This window comes from Eimeria necatrix, genomic scaffold (genome assembly GCF_000499385.1).
Source record: "Eimeria necatrix Houghton genomic scaffold, Enh_scaff9, whole genome shotgun sequence".
Lineage (NCBI taxonomy): Eukaryota > Apicomplexa > Conoidasida > Eucoccidiorida > Eimeriidae > Eimeria > Eimeria necatrix.
The window spans coordinates 131,523-148,333 of record NW_013651790.1 but is presented as its reverse complement, the minus strand read 5'-3'; the positions used below and the strand labels follow the sequence as shown (position 1 = coordinate 148,333).

The window sequence follows — 16,811 nt, the reverse complement described above, 5'->3', positions numbered from 1 at the left end:
TGCAGCACTGTCCTTAGCAAGCTGTGATTAGCTGTGGCTAGCTGTGGCGTGCTCTTTTCAGCGACCCCTAGCTAGCTGCAGCTAGCCACGGCGGGCAGCAGCAACATATAGCTTGCTGCAGCAAGCAGCCTCTGCACAGAAGGAACTTGAAGTGCTCTCGTCTCACAGGGAACCCCGGGGGCCCCCTGAGGGGCCCCCGGGGGCCCCCTGAGGGCCCCCCAAGGGGCCCCCTGTGGGTTCTCAGGGTCCCGAGGGTTTCTGGAGAAAAGGGCGAAAGTGTATCCACTTGAAGCGCATGCGCTACGAAAGCTGATTTGTGGGCTCAGAGCATTTTATTTTCCTTTTTAATCCCAGAGACAGAATATGAAGGATAAAGGTGTACCCTTGGGGCCCCACAGGGGCCCCTGGTACGTAGGGGCCCCCCAGTTGGCGTGGGGGCCCCTGCCCCACAGCAGTGGCCGTGTGGGTCTTCTGCATATTTCATAGTTTTAGCGGATCAATTTTTAATTTTTGTGAACATTTGATCCGTGCATGCCCTCTGGTTGGGATAAGAAGGCTAGGGTTTAGGGTTTAGCGTTTAGGGTTTAGGGTTTGTGGCTAGAAGGCCTGGGGCCTCGCTGGCGGCGATCTGTTTTCTTCAGCATTCAGCGGGCACCCGCCGGAAGAAAAAGCGAAATTAACAAAGTTCAAGGGCCAGCTTTAGCCCCGAAGGCATGCAGTCTGGAGCCGCAAACCCTAAACCCTAAACCCTAGACCCTCGTTGGAATCCGTGAGCCCGCGCCTGAGCTGTTGCTGGCTAGCGTTTCCGCTCCGCTGCTCTGGCTGAATCGGCGCGCTGTCCGCGCGGGCCTGGGCGTGCTCGGCGTTGCGGGGCCAGGCCTCAGGGTTAGGGTTTAGGGTTTAGGGTTTAGGGTTTGGGGGTGGCGATGCGGAAGAAGGTGGACCGCGTGGTGCGGGGGCTGGTGGAGAGCTGCGTGGCGAGCGGCGAGCGGGGCCTGTTCGTAATCGTGGGGGACCGCGGCAGAGAACAAGTGGTGAACTTGTACTACTTGCTGAGCAGTGTGGGGCCCCAGAAGCCCGCTGTGCTCTGGTGCTACAAAAAGGAACTGGGCTTCAGCTCGCACCGCCGCAAGCGGCAGCGGCTGCTGCGCAAGAAGATCAGCCGCGGGCTCTACGACCCCAACGTCGAAGACCCCTTCGAGCTCTTCGTGTCTTCTGCGCAAATTCGCTACGTGCACTACGCGGACTCGCAGCAAGTGCTGGGCTGCACGTTCGGGCTGTGCGTGTTGCAGGACTTGGGGGGTTTGTCTGCGAACGTGTTGTGTCGCGCGGTGGAGACGGTGGCGGGGGGGGGCCTCGTGCTGCTGCTGCTGCAGCAGCAGCAGCAGCTGCAGCAGCTCCACCGCCTCGCCTTCGACTTCCAGGCCAGGTTCAAGGCCCGCGACTCCGCCCAACTCAGCCCCAGGTTCTCTCAGCGCTTCCTCTTGTCTCTCGTGGACTGCCGGCGCTGTCTCATTCTCGACGACGAGCTCAACGTGCTGCCCATCAACGGGGCCCCCGGCGTGGGGGCCCCCGACCCGCTGCTGCTGCAGCAGCAGCAGCAGCAGCAGCAGCAGCTCCAGCTCATCAAAGACAAAGTCCAACACGCCCCTCCTCTCGACGCCCTCGTCAAACTCTGCGCAACCAAAGACCAAGCCAACGCAGTCCTCGCCTTCCTCGACTGCCTCTGCAGCTGCAAGAGCTTCCGCGGCAGCAGCCACTCCTCGGGGGGCCCCCAGGAGGGCCCCCAGGGGGGCCCCCAGGAGGGCCCCCAGGGGGGCCCCCAGGGGGGGCCCCAGGGGGGCGAAGGCTACCAGACCGTGGCCCTCACTGCAGGCAGAGGCAGGGGCAAGTCTGCTGCTCTCGGGCTCGCTGTTGCTGCTGCTGTCTCCCTGGGAGTCAGCAGCATTTTCATCTGCGCCCCACAGGCAGAAAATGTCCAAACCCTTTTCGAATTCGTCCAAAAGGTTAGCGCTGCAGCAGAGAGCTCCACTGCGCCTTCTAGGGTTTAGGGTTTAGGGTTTAGGGTTTAGGGTTTGAGGCCAGCTGCGCGACAAGGCGCCGCGTGTGGGACGCGCGTGCGCCGGTGGGCCCTGGCCGCAGCTGCTGCGCCTCCCGTCTCACCGCTGCTGCTGCTGCTGCTGCTGCTGCTGCTGCTGCAGGGCCTGAAGGCCATGGGCCTGCGGGAGCAAGGGGACTTCCAAGTGACCCTGGAGACTGTGGGGACTGGGGGCCGGGGCCCCAAAGGCGCGGACTTGTCTGGAGCAGCAGCTTCGGGTTTATATCAGCAGCAGTCTGTGAAGGCGGTGACTCGAATTGAGGTGTACAGACACCACAGACAGCGCGTACAGTTCATTTTTCCCCACGAGCAGCAAAGCCTCATCAACGCGGACCTTCTCGTGGTGGATGAGGCGGCCTCCATACCGCTGCCAGTCATTAAAAAGCTTCTCGGCGAGTTGCAGGGTTTAGGGTTTAGGGTTTAGGGTTTGGGGATGGGCTCGAGTCTAGGGTTTGGGGCTTGGAGAGTAGGGTTTGGGTCTGCGCCCAGAGCGCTCGCGGCTGCAGAAACGAAAGGGCTTGGGGCCCCCGAGCTGCTGAGCAGCTTCGCTTCCCGCCTACAGCTAGGGTTTAGGGTTTAGGGTTTAGGGTTTGGGGTTCTTCTGTCTGCACGCAGGCCCTTACATTGTATTGCTGTCCTCAACAGTAAATGGATATGAAGGCACGGGGAGATCTCTTTCTCTGAAGTTGTTGGCGGATTTGCGGCGGGGGTTGAGGGGCCCCCCTGGCAGCCACGGTGTACGTACACCCCAGCGGCAGCTGAAGGAACTTTCTCTCGAAGTCCCCATTCGCTACGCAGCAGGAGACGCAATTGAACAGTGGCTGCATTCTTTGCTTTGTTTGGACTCCACAACGGCTCCAGCTCTGGACCCTGCAGTGAGAAAGCTGTCTTTTTTGCTCATTCTTTCTCAGAAAAGTTCTGCTGCTGGGGCTGCGGGAGGCAGTCTTTCTTTGTCTTGAACTTCTGCTCTTTTCCCTTTCTCACTTGTCTCTTTGCTCGTCTGTCGTTTTCGCTGCATGTTCCCAAGTGCCTTGCTTCCCAGAGTGTAGGGTTAGGGTTTAGGGTTTAGGGTTTAGGGCTTGTGTGCTCCCTTGTCCCAGTCTCTGCGTGTGTTTCTCTCGGGCGTTTCTCAAGCCTGCCCATGGCTCTTCAGCAGCAAATGCATTCTGCGCATGCATGCTTTCACATATGCACTCACTTAGGGGCCCCCCGGAGGGCTTTGAAGGGGCCCCCTCCCCAAATCCCACTCTGGGTGGGGTGTGCTACACTCACTTAGGGGCCCCCCAGAGGGCCTGGAGGGGCCCCCGTCCCCAACTGCCACCCTGGGCGGGGTCTGCTACACTCACCTGGGGGCCCCCCAGAGGACATGGGGGCCCCCAGGTGAGGTTTGGGGAGGGGGCCCCACCCCACCACACCCCATGTGGGCCCTTGTGGGGCCCGCTGGGGCCCCAAAGCTGCAGGCGAGTGTGTGGGGCCGTTTGTGTGCAGAAGGGGCTGCCCGCGGCGAGCAGCTGCGCGTTGTACTTGGTGAACAGGGACGCTTTGTTTTCTTACCACCCGGCGAGCGAGGCCTTCTTGCAGCGGCTGCAGGGCCTTTTTGTTTCTTCGCACTACAAGAACAGCCCCAACGACCTGCAGCTGATGGCCGACGCCCCGGCCCACCTTCTTTTTGTTTTTCTCAAAACTGTCGAAGACCAACAAGACACACTTCCCGACATTTACTGCGCCATACAGGTGGGCCCTCCCCCGGCCTCTCCGCGGCCTGCCAGCCAAAAACAGCGGCCCCAGAGGCCTCATTACCACTGCTGCTGCTGCTGCTGTTGCTGCTGCTGCTGCTGCTGTTGCTGCTGCAGGTTGCGATTGAGGGCTCGCTCACCCGCGGAGCCATTCGAGAGGCCCTCGGGAGAGGCCTCCGTCCTGCAGGGGATTTGCTTCCTTGGACTTTGGCGCAAGCCTTTGGAGACGAAGACGTGGGGCTTCTCACCGGGGTGAGTTGTCAATTTTATATTCCTATTCTCTTCTTTTCAAACCCTAATTACTAGAAATAAACCCGGAAATCTAGGCCCTCAGCTACATTTGTCAGTTCGCATAAAAGCGGCGAAGAGGCATATTTCCGGAGACTCTTGCAGCTAGGAGAATATTGCAGCAGCGGCGTTCCTGCTGTTGCAGCTTTGCTGCCGCTGCAGCTCTAATGCTGCAGTGGTTGCAGCTGCTGTTGCAGCTTTGCTGCCGCTGCAGCTCTAATGCTGCAGCGGTTGCAGCTGCTGCTGCAGCTTTGCTGCCGCTGCAGCTCTAATGTTGCAGCGGTTGCAGCTGCTGCTGCAGCTTTGCTGCCGCTGCAGCTCTAATGCTGCAGCGGTTGCAGCTGCTGCTGCCACAGGCAGTGGCTGGACTGCTCGAGCACATTGTTGTGTGTTTCTTGTCTCAGGCGCGCATTGTGCGAATTGCTGTGCACCCGAGTCTGCAGCGAATGGGCTTTGGGTCTGCTGCGCTGCAGCAGCTGATAGACTTTTTCGAGGGCAAGGGCCTGTCTCTGCAGGAGCCCCCGGAGTTTGCTGCCTTTGCGCAGCGCAAGGCCGCGCAGCAGCAGCAGCAGCAGCAGGGGTCCAAAAGGAAGGAGAAAGTGTCCAAAATGGACGCAGACATCGAAGACTTGGACTTGGAAGCAGGGACAAGTGACGAGGAGACAGAGCCTGAGGAGCCCGAGGAAGCAGCAGCAAAAGAAGAAGAGAAGGGGTCAAAGGGGACAAAGGAGACAGCGAAAAAGCCCAAAAACGGGAAAAAAGACAAGGGCAAAGCCGCCGACTCGCTTTCCATACTTACCGTCACCCCCGAACAGCTGCGGCCACAGACCACGCCCCCGCTGCTCTGCCCCTGCGCCCGCAGCTGCCCCCCCTTCGCCGTGGACTACTTGGGCACTGCCTTTGGCCTTACGGACCAGCTGCTGCGTTTTTGGGCCCGCAGGGGCTTCGTGCCTGTCTACTTGAGGCAGCAGCCCAACGACGTCACGGGCGAACACAGCTGCATCATGCTGCGGCCAGCTGCGCCCGCCCGAGCAGCAGCAGCAGCAGCAGCAGCAGCAGCAGAAGCAGCAGCGAGTTCGGACGCCCAGCAGGGGGAAATGAACAAACGGGGGCTCTATGACGGCATTGACGAGGCGGAGGCGGTAAGACACCAAGTGTAGAGAACTCTAAACCCTAAACCCTAAACCCTGATGATGCAAAGTCGAGTCCACAGAACAGCTTCACTCCGTGCAGCGCAGATAGACGCGCGAAGTAGCTAGGAAGTAGACGAGAAACAGAAAATGACAAGGCGCCGCAAGATAAAAAGAGACAGAAGAAACAGAAAATGAAAGCAAGAGGGGACAGGGACAGGGCAACTAGAGTGGATCTTGATAAGAAGACAACAGCCAGTGCAGGATAGGGCGAAAGAGGCAGCAAAAAAGAACTAGAATTGCACAAAAGGCGAGACGGGCTGTGGCTGTTTCTGCTGCTGCAGCGCAGCAAAGCAGCAGACGGCCATTGGGTGCAGCTCTTCGCTGCAGACTTCCGGAGGCGGTTTGTGGAACTCACAGGGGGGCCCTTCAGAGACATGTCTGTCTCCTTGGCCCTCGCCACACTTGCGGGCTCGAGGGGACAGGAAGCAGAGGGTTATTTGCCTGCGTTGAACGCGGAGACGGTGAGCCTCTGCGGTGTACGTACACTGCGCGGGCCACGGGCCACGGGCCGCGGCGCAGCAAAGAGTGAAGAACAAAAAACGAATCCTGACAAATAGCCGACTTGGCTGTTTAGCACGGGGATTTAGAGACAAAGAGATAGAGTGGAAAAGAAAAAAAGCAGTGGAAGAGACAAAGTGTCTAGAGGAGTATACAGAGGCTCGTGCGCTGCAGGGCGTTTCTTTGCTTCTGTCTACTGGGGGCGCCGCTGCGTTTCACCTTGTTGTTTATACTTCTGTTTTCATTTCGTTTTTCTCAGATGTTCCAGTTCTTAACTCGCCACGACTTGAGTCGTCTGCACAAGTACGCGCAGCAGCTCGCGGACTTGGCCTTAATAACGGACTTGGTGCCTTTGCTCTGCACTTTGTACTTCGGCCAAAGGCTGAGGCCCCTGCAGCTTTCCTTTTTGCAAGAAGCTGCGCTGCTGGGCATGGGCGGCCAGAGGAGACAGCGTACGTGCACAGCCTAGGCCCCTGCCGCCTGCTGTCTCCCTAGACACCTCACGGTGCATGCATGCATGCATGCATGCATGCATGCGTGCATACATGCAACAGTGGCGGCAAACGGAGGCGCCGGGGGGGGTGGAAGCGGAAGGCTCAGCCTCTTGTGAATAGTAGACTCCCAAGACTGCGTGCTGCGCATGCATGCACTGAGCCGCAGCAGCAGCTTGGGGACTTTGATTTAGAGCTAAGGAGTTGAGGTGGTTGGTGTGGTGCTGCAGCTGACACATTGGCTGAGGAATTCAAAGTTCCTGTCCATCAGATTTTGGCGCTTTTTAACAAGGCAATAGTGAAGATCCACCAGCACCTGCATGTGCGTTTGTGCAGCTTCTTGGGCTGCTTTCAAGTTTTTGAGGGATTCTGCTGCTTCTGTGTCTTCTTCATTATTTTCTTCCCTTTATGTCTTTTTCTGCAATAGCCTCTTGCCATGTCTGTGCTGGTGTTTGTCTGCCTCTGTCATTGCCTTATTTGGCTGTGTATTCGTTTTCTCTGTTACACCATTTCCTTGTTTCTTTTTGTCCACTTCTTCCGTCTTACCTTTTCTTGCTTTCTGCCTCGCACGCAGCCGATTTCAGTCTGCTTTCTCTGGGGAGTCCCCAACACTCAATTTTCTTGAGCTGTTGCTCTTTCTATATTCATTTATTTCTCTTCTCTGTCCTTTTTGCCTGCTGAGCTGCCTGCTTCTGCCCCTGGCCAGGAGGCTGCAGAGCTAGGTAGAAGCCCCGCAGAGTCTGCATGCAAGGATGGGCCACCTGTGCGTGCATTGTGTTTGTTTAGAATCTTTTGGAGGCCGAAGAGGCCTCGGCCTTCGCCGCCCGGAGAGTGGCCATCAAGCAAGGGGAGTTAGTGGGGGGGGCTGAACCCCAGGGCCCCCTGGCGGAGGAGCAGCAGAAAGATGCAGCAAAAGTGCTGGAGCAGCAAAGTATCCAGCTGCAGCAAATCAAAGAGGCGCTGGGTCCAGATGCGCTCGAGGTAAGCACGGAAATGTGAAACTTGCGGAAAAGGGTAGACAGAAGGAAGTTAACATGAGACTGATAGCGACAGATGAGGCAGATAGGCAGAAGCAAGGAACGAGACAGACAGGAGGCAGATGAGCAGTGCAGCAAGAATAGAGAAGACACAAAAATAAGAGTACTATAAAGCTAAGGCTGATGACGCGGGGGCAGGACAGCGACAGGCTGCACTGGCTGCAGTCATATAATTGTCAAGGAGCAGCAGGAGTAATGATATATTGAAAAAGAGGCAGATGCAATAGGCAATGTTGCAAAAGGAAACGGCAAATTGCACCCAATAGAACACCCAAGAAAACGGCAAATTAAACACTGGGAAAGGCGCAAAGACCTGTTGGGGTGCTGCAGAAATACGGTGTCAGTCACATTACACCAGAGGACATTGAGGACGCCGCAAAGGGAAGAGAGGTGTCGGGTAAGAAAGATGGAATTCACTAACTGTGCCACCTGACGCAATTTCTGCGTTTTATCTTCTCTTATTCTCTCTTTAGTTCCCGTTTATATTCTCTCCAGTTCCTCTTTTTGTTCTTATCTTCCCCCCTACCTTGATGTGTGCTTTTCGTTCTCGTCTGTGGTTGCTCCCGTTTCTGTTTCTGTAACTGTTGCTGTTGCTGACATTCTTTTGCTTTTTAAATTCTTGTTTGTGTCTCTCTCTCGTTGACTTCAGGCTCCATTTCCATTAGGAAAAAGACGAAGGCTCCAGGGGATGCGGCAGCCTCAGGTGAAGGCAGTTCGGCTGCCAAGACAAAGCGAAACAAGAAGTTCAAAAACTTGGCTTTTTGACGCAGAGGCCGGACAGCCGAGAGAAAGCAATAGCAAAAAGGAAACAAACTGCAAAAGCGAGCTCGTTTGGTCATCTGCTTTTACTTGCAGATACCTATATGTGTTCCTATATGTATGGGTACATATCCATACTTATATGCCTTTGCTGTGCATGAGCAATAAAAGTACGTTTATCTATTTATTCGTTCGTGCACATATTGTCACATATTGTCATGAACAATGTAAGTGTAAACGGCCACGTCCTTCGTACATGCATAGTTGTGTGCAACAAGGATGGGGCTGCATATTCGCAGATGCGCGAATTCTGCGCATGTCTGCTAATATGCATGGAGGCATTGCGCATGCATGCATGCGTGCACGCGTGCAAAGCGTGTAGGTCTTAGTTTGATTTTTCGGGGCTTTCTGGGGCTTTAAAGGAAGGAAGCGACGGGCTAATTGTTTCAATCGAGGAAGGTGCTCTTCCTGCGCTGAACCACAAAGGGCCTGGCGAGTACCTGCACTTTAGAGAGGCAAGTAATAGACTTTCTCTATACCTAAAAGCCCCGCATTAGAGCACGAAATTACATCAAAGTGAAAAGGGGCAGGATATTGGGCCAGAAACAGACGGAGACAAAAGCGACATAGGAGCGGCGGCAAAACAATATGCAAAGATGCTTTGGTTGTATCTAAAGGCTCCGCCTTGATGCAGAAGCAGCGGCAGCAGCCAGATGGTGTCGATAGCTGCAGTGCAGCAATTCCGCGTCTGTAGCTTGCCATCTTTCTGTCTCTTAATTCAAGGTCCGCTATCTCGTGCCAGTGGCCAAAGGCACAAAGGAAGTGTCTTGTACGCTGTGCTGCACTTCCAAATGTCTAATAAGGATAGAAGCGGCAACTCATAGTTGTTTTCCCGCAGACAGGCCGCGCAGTGTCAACTGCAGAGTTGTATGTATGGCTGGGACACAGGGGCGAGCGAGCTCAGCTCCTATAAAACTTTAACGAGCCCCTGTAGACAGAATAGAAGGTGTGCAATATATTGGGAATGCTACTGCACTCACCTAGCATGCATAGACGGGCTGAAGATATCCGCATTCCGCAGTAGTTGCCTCCGGCAATAATGCAGCTAGTTGCAGCTAGCTACCAAATGCGCGGGTCTCAATATAGCGTGCAATGCCATATATGCATCTTAGGATGAATTGAGCTCCATCAATGCAAATTTTTAGCTCTACGGAGACTGAAAATCGAGGCGAGCTGGACGTAGAAGTGGCCGGCAGCGCAGCTCCTGCCTCTTCCGTGTCATTTCTGCTCCTCAGCAGACGTAGATATCCCCTAAAAACACAACTTTTAATGTTTACGCAAACGGATTTTGCTGTGCCTTCCAAGGAAGAGGAGTCCTCTCCCCTACAAAGGCCGTTAGTGGTGTGGGGCCGCCCTCCCCCTTGCGGCGGCCTTACTGTTGGCCTTTGAGGTTTGCCTGTGCACGTGAAACGGGCGTCTATACGGTTGTTTTTGTCCCTTTTGGTTGTGTTGGTTCAGACCTTAAGTTTTTTTTTGACTCTCCTGGACTTGTCTTGATTTAGTGGAGTATTAAGGGCAGCGACCAAGGGGAGCGCGGTGAACAGGCAGAACACCCAAGTGACCCTCCACCGCTACGCCACAAGAGGACCTCCGCTTTTTCTGTATTCATCTTTCAACTCTTTCCGTCGCCCTGAGAGTCCTCTCCACTCAATTAGCTGCTGGGCGCTCCCCAGCCTCGGCGGTGAGCCCCAGTAACCTGTGGGCACGGCTAGGGGCCCCCGCTGTGCTTCACCTGAGTTTTTCTGCGCCGTGACCGTAAGCCAGTCCTTATTTTTTGGGGGCCTGAGGGCCCATAGGCTCTTTATATGCGTCCGTCTGGTGCCTCCATCAGTTCTGCACGATGGGGGCCCTCAGCCTGAACTGGGCGTACGGTGTGTTCCTAACAACCGTGTTCGGATTTGGTCTATTTGTGCTCTATGGGGCACGGCGTCAGTCTTTGGGCCGCCTGCTCTCTCCCGGGCCCTCCTTTCTGTCGGCAAGGCAAGAGGTGACCTGGGTTCCCCTAGGGCTCTCGCTGTATGCCTCTTTCATGGGCAACTGGGTGTTGTACTTGCCTCCGGTGGCGGGGGCGCTGTATGGCTGGCCTGGGGTTATTGGGTACGCCCTGAGCAGCAGCTTACCCTATTTGCTGCTGCTGTGGCTCTCCTCCCGCATCTATAGCAGCAGCAAGGGCGCATTCTGCAGCTGCGACTTCCTGGCTGAGCGTTTCGGCCTGCCCTCCCAAGTAGCAGCAGCGCTCGTGTCGCTGAGCATGATGTTCGTGAGCCTTTCTTCAGAACTCACCACTGTGGGCTTGTCTATGAAGGCCTTAACCCGCGGAGCCTTCCCCCTGCCGTGTGCAGTAATCCTTGTGGCGGTGATTCCTCTTCTTTACGTGCTCTTGGGAGGGCTGAAATGCTGCATTATTAGCGACGTGGTGCAGGCGGTGGTGATTGTTTTCCTGTTCATCCCCTTCGTCGTATTCCTGATATGCAAGGGGGGCCCCGGGGGCCCCTGGGCCCCCCCAACCTTAGAGGGCCTCGAGATCGAGGCCGTGAGCTTCACCCCCAGCGAGTGCGCCGTGGCCGGGGCCGTGCTGGTGTTGTCCGTGTGGCCCGTGTTTCTGTGCGATCAGGGCATATGGCAGCGAGTGTGGGCCGCGCGGTCTGTGGGGGACATGCAGCGAGGGTTTGTGCTGGCTGCGGTCCTGGTGGGTGGCTCTGTGCTGCTGTTCGGGACTGCGGGGCTGGTGTGTCTCACGCGGGAGGAGGCGCTGATGGGGGCTTCGCTGTTCACCTTTGCTGCGGAGAGGCTGCCTGTGGAGTGGGTGGTGATGTTGTGTGTGCTAGCCGTGGCCTGTGTGACTTCAAGCGTGGACACGTACCAGGCGGCCATTGTGTCGCTCATAGGAAAGGACTTGGAAAAATTCCACCTGTCTTTCAACTGGGCAAGACTGGCCATGGTGGTAGTCAACGTCCCAGCAGTGCTGCTGGCTCTCTATCAGGTCTCCCTCTTGGCCCTCTATATGGTTTCAAACTTCCTCTGTGCCGTGCTCGCTGGCCCCTTCGTGGTGACTGTGCACCCCAGCATCACGGCCTTGGGGTTCCTAGGAGGCCTGGGCTGTGCAGCTGTGGCGCTCTCGCTGTGTGGAGTGGTAGCAGCACTTGTTTCAGGAATTCCTTTTTCTTTTGCGTTTTTTGCGCCCGAGGACATTTCGTCTGTGCCTTATTTAGTTTCGTTCATTGTGGTGCCTGTTGTGGGCGCTGTGGCGGCTGCGGCCATCAGTGCGTTGGATCGTCACTGCAACCAAACCAAAACAACAACCCCACCCTCTGCAACTGCCAAGAGCCCGGAAGGACAGACAGCCCCGCAATCAGCGGGCAGCGAAGCCTCCCAGCAGCAACCGCGTGCAGCTAGCAGCAACAGTACAAGGAGCAGCAACAACGACGGATGTACAGACACTCCCCAGTCCCACGCAGTTGAATTGGGGGCAGTCAAAAGCAGTACACCTGGAACAGAGGCGTCATGCTGTGTGTAAGTAAGGTGTTTAGTTCTCGAGTGAACCGAAGATGTAGGACGGCGGTAAATTTTGTGCGCAGACAGTTAATAACAGAAGTGCAGAGGAGTGCGGTGGCTGCCTCTGCTTCTGTCGCTTTTATACAAATAGCCAGATGCAACAACATATGTACTTAGGTCGGCCCGTGCGGTGCTTCTGCACTGGCCCGATTTTGTGTATTCCTTAGCCCCTTGGTTTATCTATAGGCGGGCGTTTAGAGGCTGGGCAGTATGCGCTCCTTTTCAAGATGGATGCGCGCGCTTAGCGGCAGCCTGTCTTTCCATTTTTCTTCGTTTTGTTTGTTGTCGTTCCGCTGCACTACAGATGCACGCAGAGGCTCTCGGCTGCATGTGCACCGCAAATGTGACATTCATACTAATGAAGTGCCTTTTGAGGGAGATACACGGGCCAATTTGAAACGCTTGTATTTCCAAGGAAAGTACCGTTCCAGACATACCCACAGACTCGTATGTGTGCATCCATAAGTACATGTATGTAGGCTATATTAGAGGGAGATAGCCGGGCCAATTTGAAACTCTTATATTTCCAAGGAAAGTACCGTTCCAGACATACCCACAGGCTAGTATGTGTGCATCCCTAAGTATATGCATCTACGCAATACTACAGTTAAATGTGCGTTCATGTATCCACAGATGTAATTGCGTTTCCGTAGTCATGAACTCTTGTACAAGTAAATTTGCACGCATGCGTACTTGACAAATAGTTGAGCTGAAACTCATTCTCTGTGGCTACAGATGCATACGTGCATACGCGTATGAGTGCGTCTGCGTATGCATGTATGTATGGTACAGTGCATGAGCACAGGCATGCTTGCATGTGTCCATGTTGGTATGCGTGCTTGTGTGAACCGCATGCAAGCACAGGCTTTTTGCTGAAGTTCGAGCTAGACAAGTGCTGCGTTTGCCTCCATGCGCACAGCAGACAGGTAAATGAAACTGAGATAGGCAGTGGATAGATGAAATAGAACACTATAGGAGCAAGTGGCCTGCTGCCTCACAGTCCCAGACGTTTCCCGAGCTTGCGCAAGCTGTAAAGCACCTGCAAACAGGCAGCAGCCCCAACAGCGCACAAGGGCATGCATGCACATGCATGCACGTTTGCTCGTAGGCCTATCCATGAGGGATCGCTTCTGAAGAGCTGCACACTCCCGTGCCTCTATTGGCTCTACAGAAACCTGTACCCAGCCCTGTGTAACGATTACGCCTAAACAGGTAGTTGGGTGTGAAGAAGAGGCGGACGCAAACGAACAGCCAAACTTGGGCAAGCAAGCATGCAAAGAGAATAACTGAAACAAGCGGGAATGCGGGCGAAGGCGCGGAAAAACTAGCAAGCCGCTGCATGCATTGCTCTCACATGACCCCGGCATACACACTTGCACGGAGCTCACTGTATTTGAAATTCCCGCAGAGACAGAGTTCTTCAAACTGCACTTCACTGTGGGCCAGAACACGAGCTGCTGAAGGCCCAACCTAAGGGCTCTTGGAGGTGGAACTTTCCCAGAAAGGCCTCTAGGCAAAGGGCCCTCAGGGGGCTCATTATCTATCGAGCCTCCAGGGGAACTGAAGCCTTGGGTGCGTGTCCTTTGTGATCCATCAGATGTCCCGCGGTTGGACAATAAAGAAAAGACATGAGGCAAAGTTCCCAGTGCTGCAATCAGCGCAGACGATTTTGCGTAACTTCGTTTAGTACGAGGCTAGTAGATGTTGACAGGTTGAGGTTTGGGCTCTTCGCCGTAAGTTTTACTTTTTGGACTCACAAGCTTCGGCTCTTCGGCGAAAAGAGAGGGGCAGCGGGCTGTAGAGCGCTGCGAGAGCAGCAGGGGACCTGTCTTGCTGCACAGAGTCACGCACGCAAGGTCTAAACTCAAAGACCTAGATCTGGAACTGTAAACATTACGCCTTTCTGTGTTTTCTCCTTTGAGCCTCACTCTAATAAGGATGCTGCTGAGTGCGGCTCCCTCCTCAGCACTTCCATTTTCTGTGTCCTTGGGGGCTCTTGCTCCCGGCGGTTGTGTGTGACTTTGAAATCCAGTGAAGGGCCTCTGGGCCAAGCCGTGAGGGCCATCCTGGTCAACATGCACTGAGGGAATCTGTAAAAGCAGTGGGAGATAAATGGCACAAAGCTCCTTCGCCTGGCCTCTCACCTAAATGCAGAAGACACAAACAAATAGCAGCTGGAAGCATCCTTCCTTCATAACAGGTCAAATTATCCGCCACTGCCGTTGGCGGAGGTCGGTGACTTGCTCCTCAAGGGGTATCTAGAGGGCCCTCAATATTTCTAGAAAATCTTCATAAGTTCATACGAAGAACCCTAGGGGCCTGAACAAACCCTGGGTAATCAGCTGAGTCCCATGAGAACCTAGACTGTGCTAAGGAAGTAGTAAGGAACCCCCTTTAGCGTTTAAAAGGGGTTTCGCGGGACCTCTAAGATGTCCCTACAGGGCTTTTCCAGGCTTTCTGAAAATCCCTTCTGGGGTTATTTTGAACCAGCAAGACGCTTTTGAACTTACAATGGCCTGCACTTTGTTGGGGTCCTCCGCGACGAGTACTCTAAAGTCGCCTGCGTGCAGACGCCCACACAATGAGGGTATCATCCATGCCTGCATTCTAGTTTGTGGCTTTTCATGGCCCATGTCTCATGCATAACCCTTAACCCTAATATATCATCTATCATATAAGAAAACCGCAATGTAAGACGGGTGGGAGAAAGGCTTACCCACCTATATAAGACAGAGAAACGATTTCGGCCAAAAGACAATCGAGGGTCACTTTTTCAGGCAGCAGCAGCAAGGCGAGGCGAAGCTGAAAGCAGCATGCACACAAGGATGTTGGGCTTGAAAGGAGGAAATGCAAATGGAGATACAAATGCAACAAGGGAAAGAAGCAAGCATATAAAAGCCGTCAAAATGGAGACAGAAGCAAAAGGACAAACACAGACGGCCCTAGACAGACACCGAAACAGGCAAATCACCAAGACGAGAAACACACAGGAAGGCATGTGCGACAAAGAAAACACATACATAAGAAGGGAGGGACACCTGCAGAGCAGCTGGGAAAGGGCAAAGACCCCAACGAAGTCACAACAGGTAGAAGATGGACGAAATGGTTCCACCTAGCAGAGAAGACAGAGGAGGATAAAGATTTGCAACAAAGCAGCCATTACAATAAACTAAACTTACCGCGTTGAGCCTGTTAAGGTGGAGGGCCTCTTCCACTTCTGCTTGCCCTTTGGCGGTACCATTCCAGCACAAGTGCACCTGTGTACAGACACCACACCAGTCCAGTGACAGCAGCAGGTGCAAATGCATCCTGTTCCCAGCATCGCTACGGTGTATGGACAGCGCAGCTGTCACATCCATAGAAGTAAAGCACACACCAAGTCCTGGTGTAGGTACACCCGGCGATTCCAGACAGGCAGCTGCGAATGGCTATACATACACCTTAAATAGCTCAAGGCCACGGTTCCCCCTTTGGGTTTTCTAGGACTTCCCCACTGGCCCAGACAAAAGAGTGCCAGCAAAGCTCCTTAGAGACAAACACTACCGAGCCCGATCAAAACAAAACAAGACTTTGAGCCATGAAGTTAAGCCAAAGAGGGCCCCCACGACTGGGGGCCTCCCAGTCACGGCGGGACCCCCAAACCAAAATTTGTGTGGGCAGCGCACTGGTTTCTGCATGCGGCCAGCAAAGTAGAAGTGGACCCAGAATTTCAAATCCTCAATGAAGGCCTCCGTAGGCAGTACGCCATACTTGCACAGCTGAGCAGCAGCAACCACAGCAGCAGCAGTAGCAAGTGTGCACAACAAACAGGAGCAGCAGCTGTTGCTGATCCTGCTGCTGTAGCAGCAGGCCGGTCAACTGCAGTTCCCCTTGCTGCAGGGCCCCGACAACAGCAACAATACTTCCAAACGATTCCACACACAGCGGCAACAGCAGCAACAGAATCACTGGGAGCAGCAGCAGCAACACCCGCAGCAACGGGGGCAATACGGGGGCAATTATATTAACACCGACCTAGGGTAGAATCAAGAAACTAGAATCCTTATTTGCACAACACACAAAACGCAGCGCACCTCAGTGCCGTTAGGATCCAGCGGGACTCTGCAGTTGAACAACACGGGAACTCCCGAGGCATTTGTGAGGCGCACAGCAAAGTCAGCAGCAGCCTCTGGGCCCCCAAAACGTGAAAGATACTTGAAAAATGGGGCATAGTGATCAACTCTTTTCTCAAGATTCTCCCTGTGCCACTGCAGCAGCTGATTCTGGGGCACCAGCAGCAGCATATCTGCCATGGGGGCCCCTAGTCGGCTCGCCTTGTTCACTCTGTGCTGCGATGGGGCCCCAGAGGGCCCCCCTGCTCCCTTATAGGGTTCCCCTGGCGATTCCTGGGGCCACTTTGAAGCTTCCCCTGGGGCCTCTGGCTTTTCTTTGAGCTGGGTGAAGAAGTTGGAGCCATAGTAAATGCAGCAATCGACAGGAGACACATCCAAAAGGCCCAGGCTGTTCGGAGCTCTCCCCAGGACTTGGAGCCCCCCAGAGGGCCCCGAAGGAGCGTTTTCAGCAGTCATGAAGGGGAAGGATTTGTGGGCATGTGGAGATCCACAGAGGGACGAGTGGCCCCCCTAACTTCAAGGCCCCAATTCCCGAACCCCTCTGGCTGCAGCTCTTTGAAACCCTTCAGCAGCCAAGAGCCCTTATGTAGTCATTTTAGTCTTTCAGGGAGTAAGCCAGGCTCAGTGTGCTTTACGAGGTCTCATGGGGCCCCAGATGTGTGGCTCGATGCAAGGGTTTCACTGACTACAGGCGGCCCAGAGGGGCCCCTCCAGCTTTGTTAGTTTGTATTAAGAGGTAGAGCTTTGGTACATAGAAAGAAATAGGCCAACAGGGGTTATGAATGGACAACAAGGCCGAACAATGAACCGTTGAGGGCCCCCTAGCTAGCGTTTGCATGTAGGCGGGAGCGTTAACGCCGTAAGTTTGCAAGCTGTAGTTCTTTCCCGCCCAATATTGAGCGAACGAGTAAATCTGCATGCATTTGGAGAGCCAGAATGGATAGGGAAGGAAGAAATAGAGGTTTTTACCTCTCTTTGCCTGCT

At 54.6% G+C, this 16,811-nt stretch overlaps 3 protein-coding genes across 3 annotated transcripts; 2 read left to right on the top strand and 1 right to left on the bottom strand.

Annotated features, from left to right (window-relative positions):
- Positions 1-926: 926 nt before the first annotated feature.
- Positions 927-8,106, top strand: ENH_00086140 (UPF0202 family protein, putative; the record flags this gene model as incomplete). Its single annotated transcript, XM_013577871.1, has 12 exons — positions 927-2,006; positions 2,202-2,502; positions 2,714-2,973; positions 3,587-3,832; positions 3,952-4,086; positions 4,527-5,264; positions 5,597-5,776; positions 6,073-6,265; positions 6,535-6,626; positions 7,091-7,285; positions 7,672-7,738; positions 7,991-8,106. 12 exons carry the CDS (start codon positions 927-929, stop codon positions 8,104-8,106), a joined length of 3,603 nt encoding a protein of 1,200 aa, XP_013433325.1.
- Positions 8,107-10,000: 1,894 nt separating this feature from the next.
- On the top strand, positions 10,001-11,677 carry ENH_00086130 (sodium:solute symporter family domain-containing protein, putative; the record flags this gene model as incomplete). The annotated part of the gene is made up of 1 exon (XM_013577870.1): positions 10,001-11,677. One exon carries the CDS (start codon positions 10,001-10,003, stop codon positions 11,675-11,677), a length of 1,677 nt encoding a protein of 558 aa, XP_013433324.1.
- Positions 11,678-13,455: 1,778 nt separating this feature from the next.
- On the bottom strand, positions 13,456-16,283 carry ENH_00086120 (hypothetical protein, conserved; the record flags this gene model as incomplete). Its single annotated transcript, XM_013577869.1, has 7 exons — positions 13,456-13,548; positions 13,644-13,859; positions 14,226-14,275; positions 14,436-14,517; positions 14,895-14,972; positions 15,381-15,473; positions 15,789-16,283. 7 exons carry the CDS (start codon positions 16,281-16,283, stop codon positions 13,456-13,458), a joined length of 1,107 nt encoding a protein of 368 aa, XP_013433323.1.
- Between the last annotated feature and the right edge of the window lie 528 nt (positions 16,284-16,811).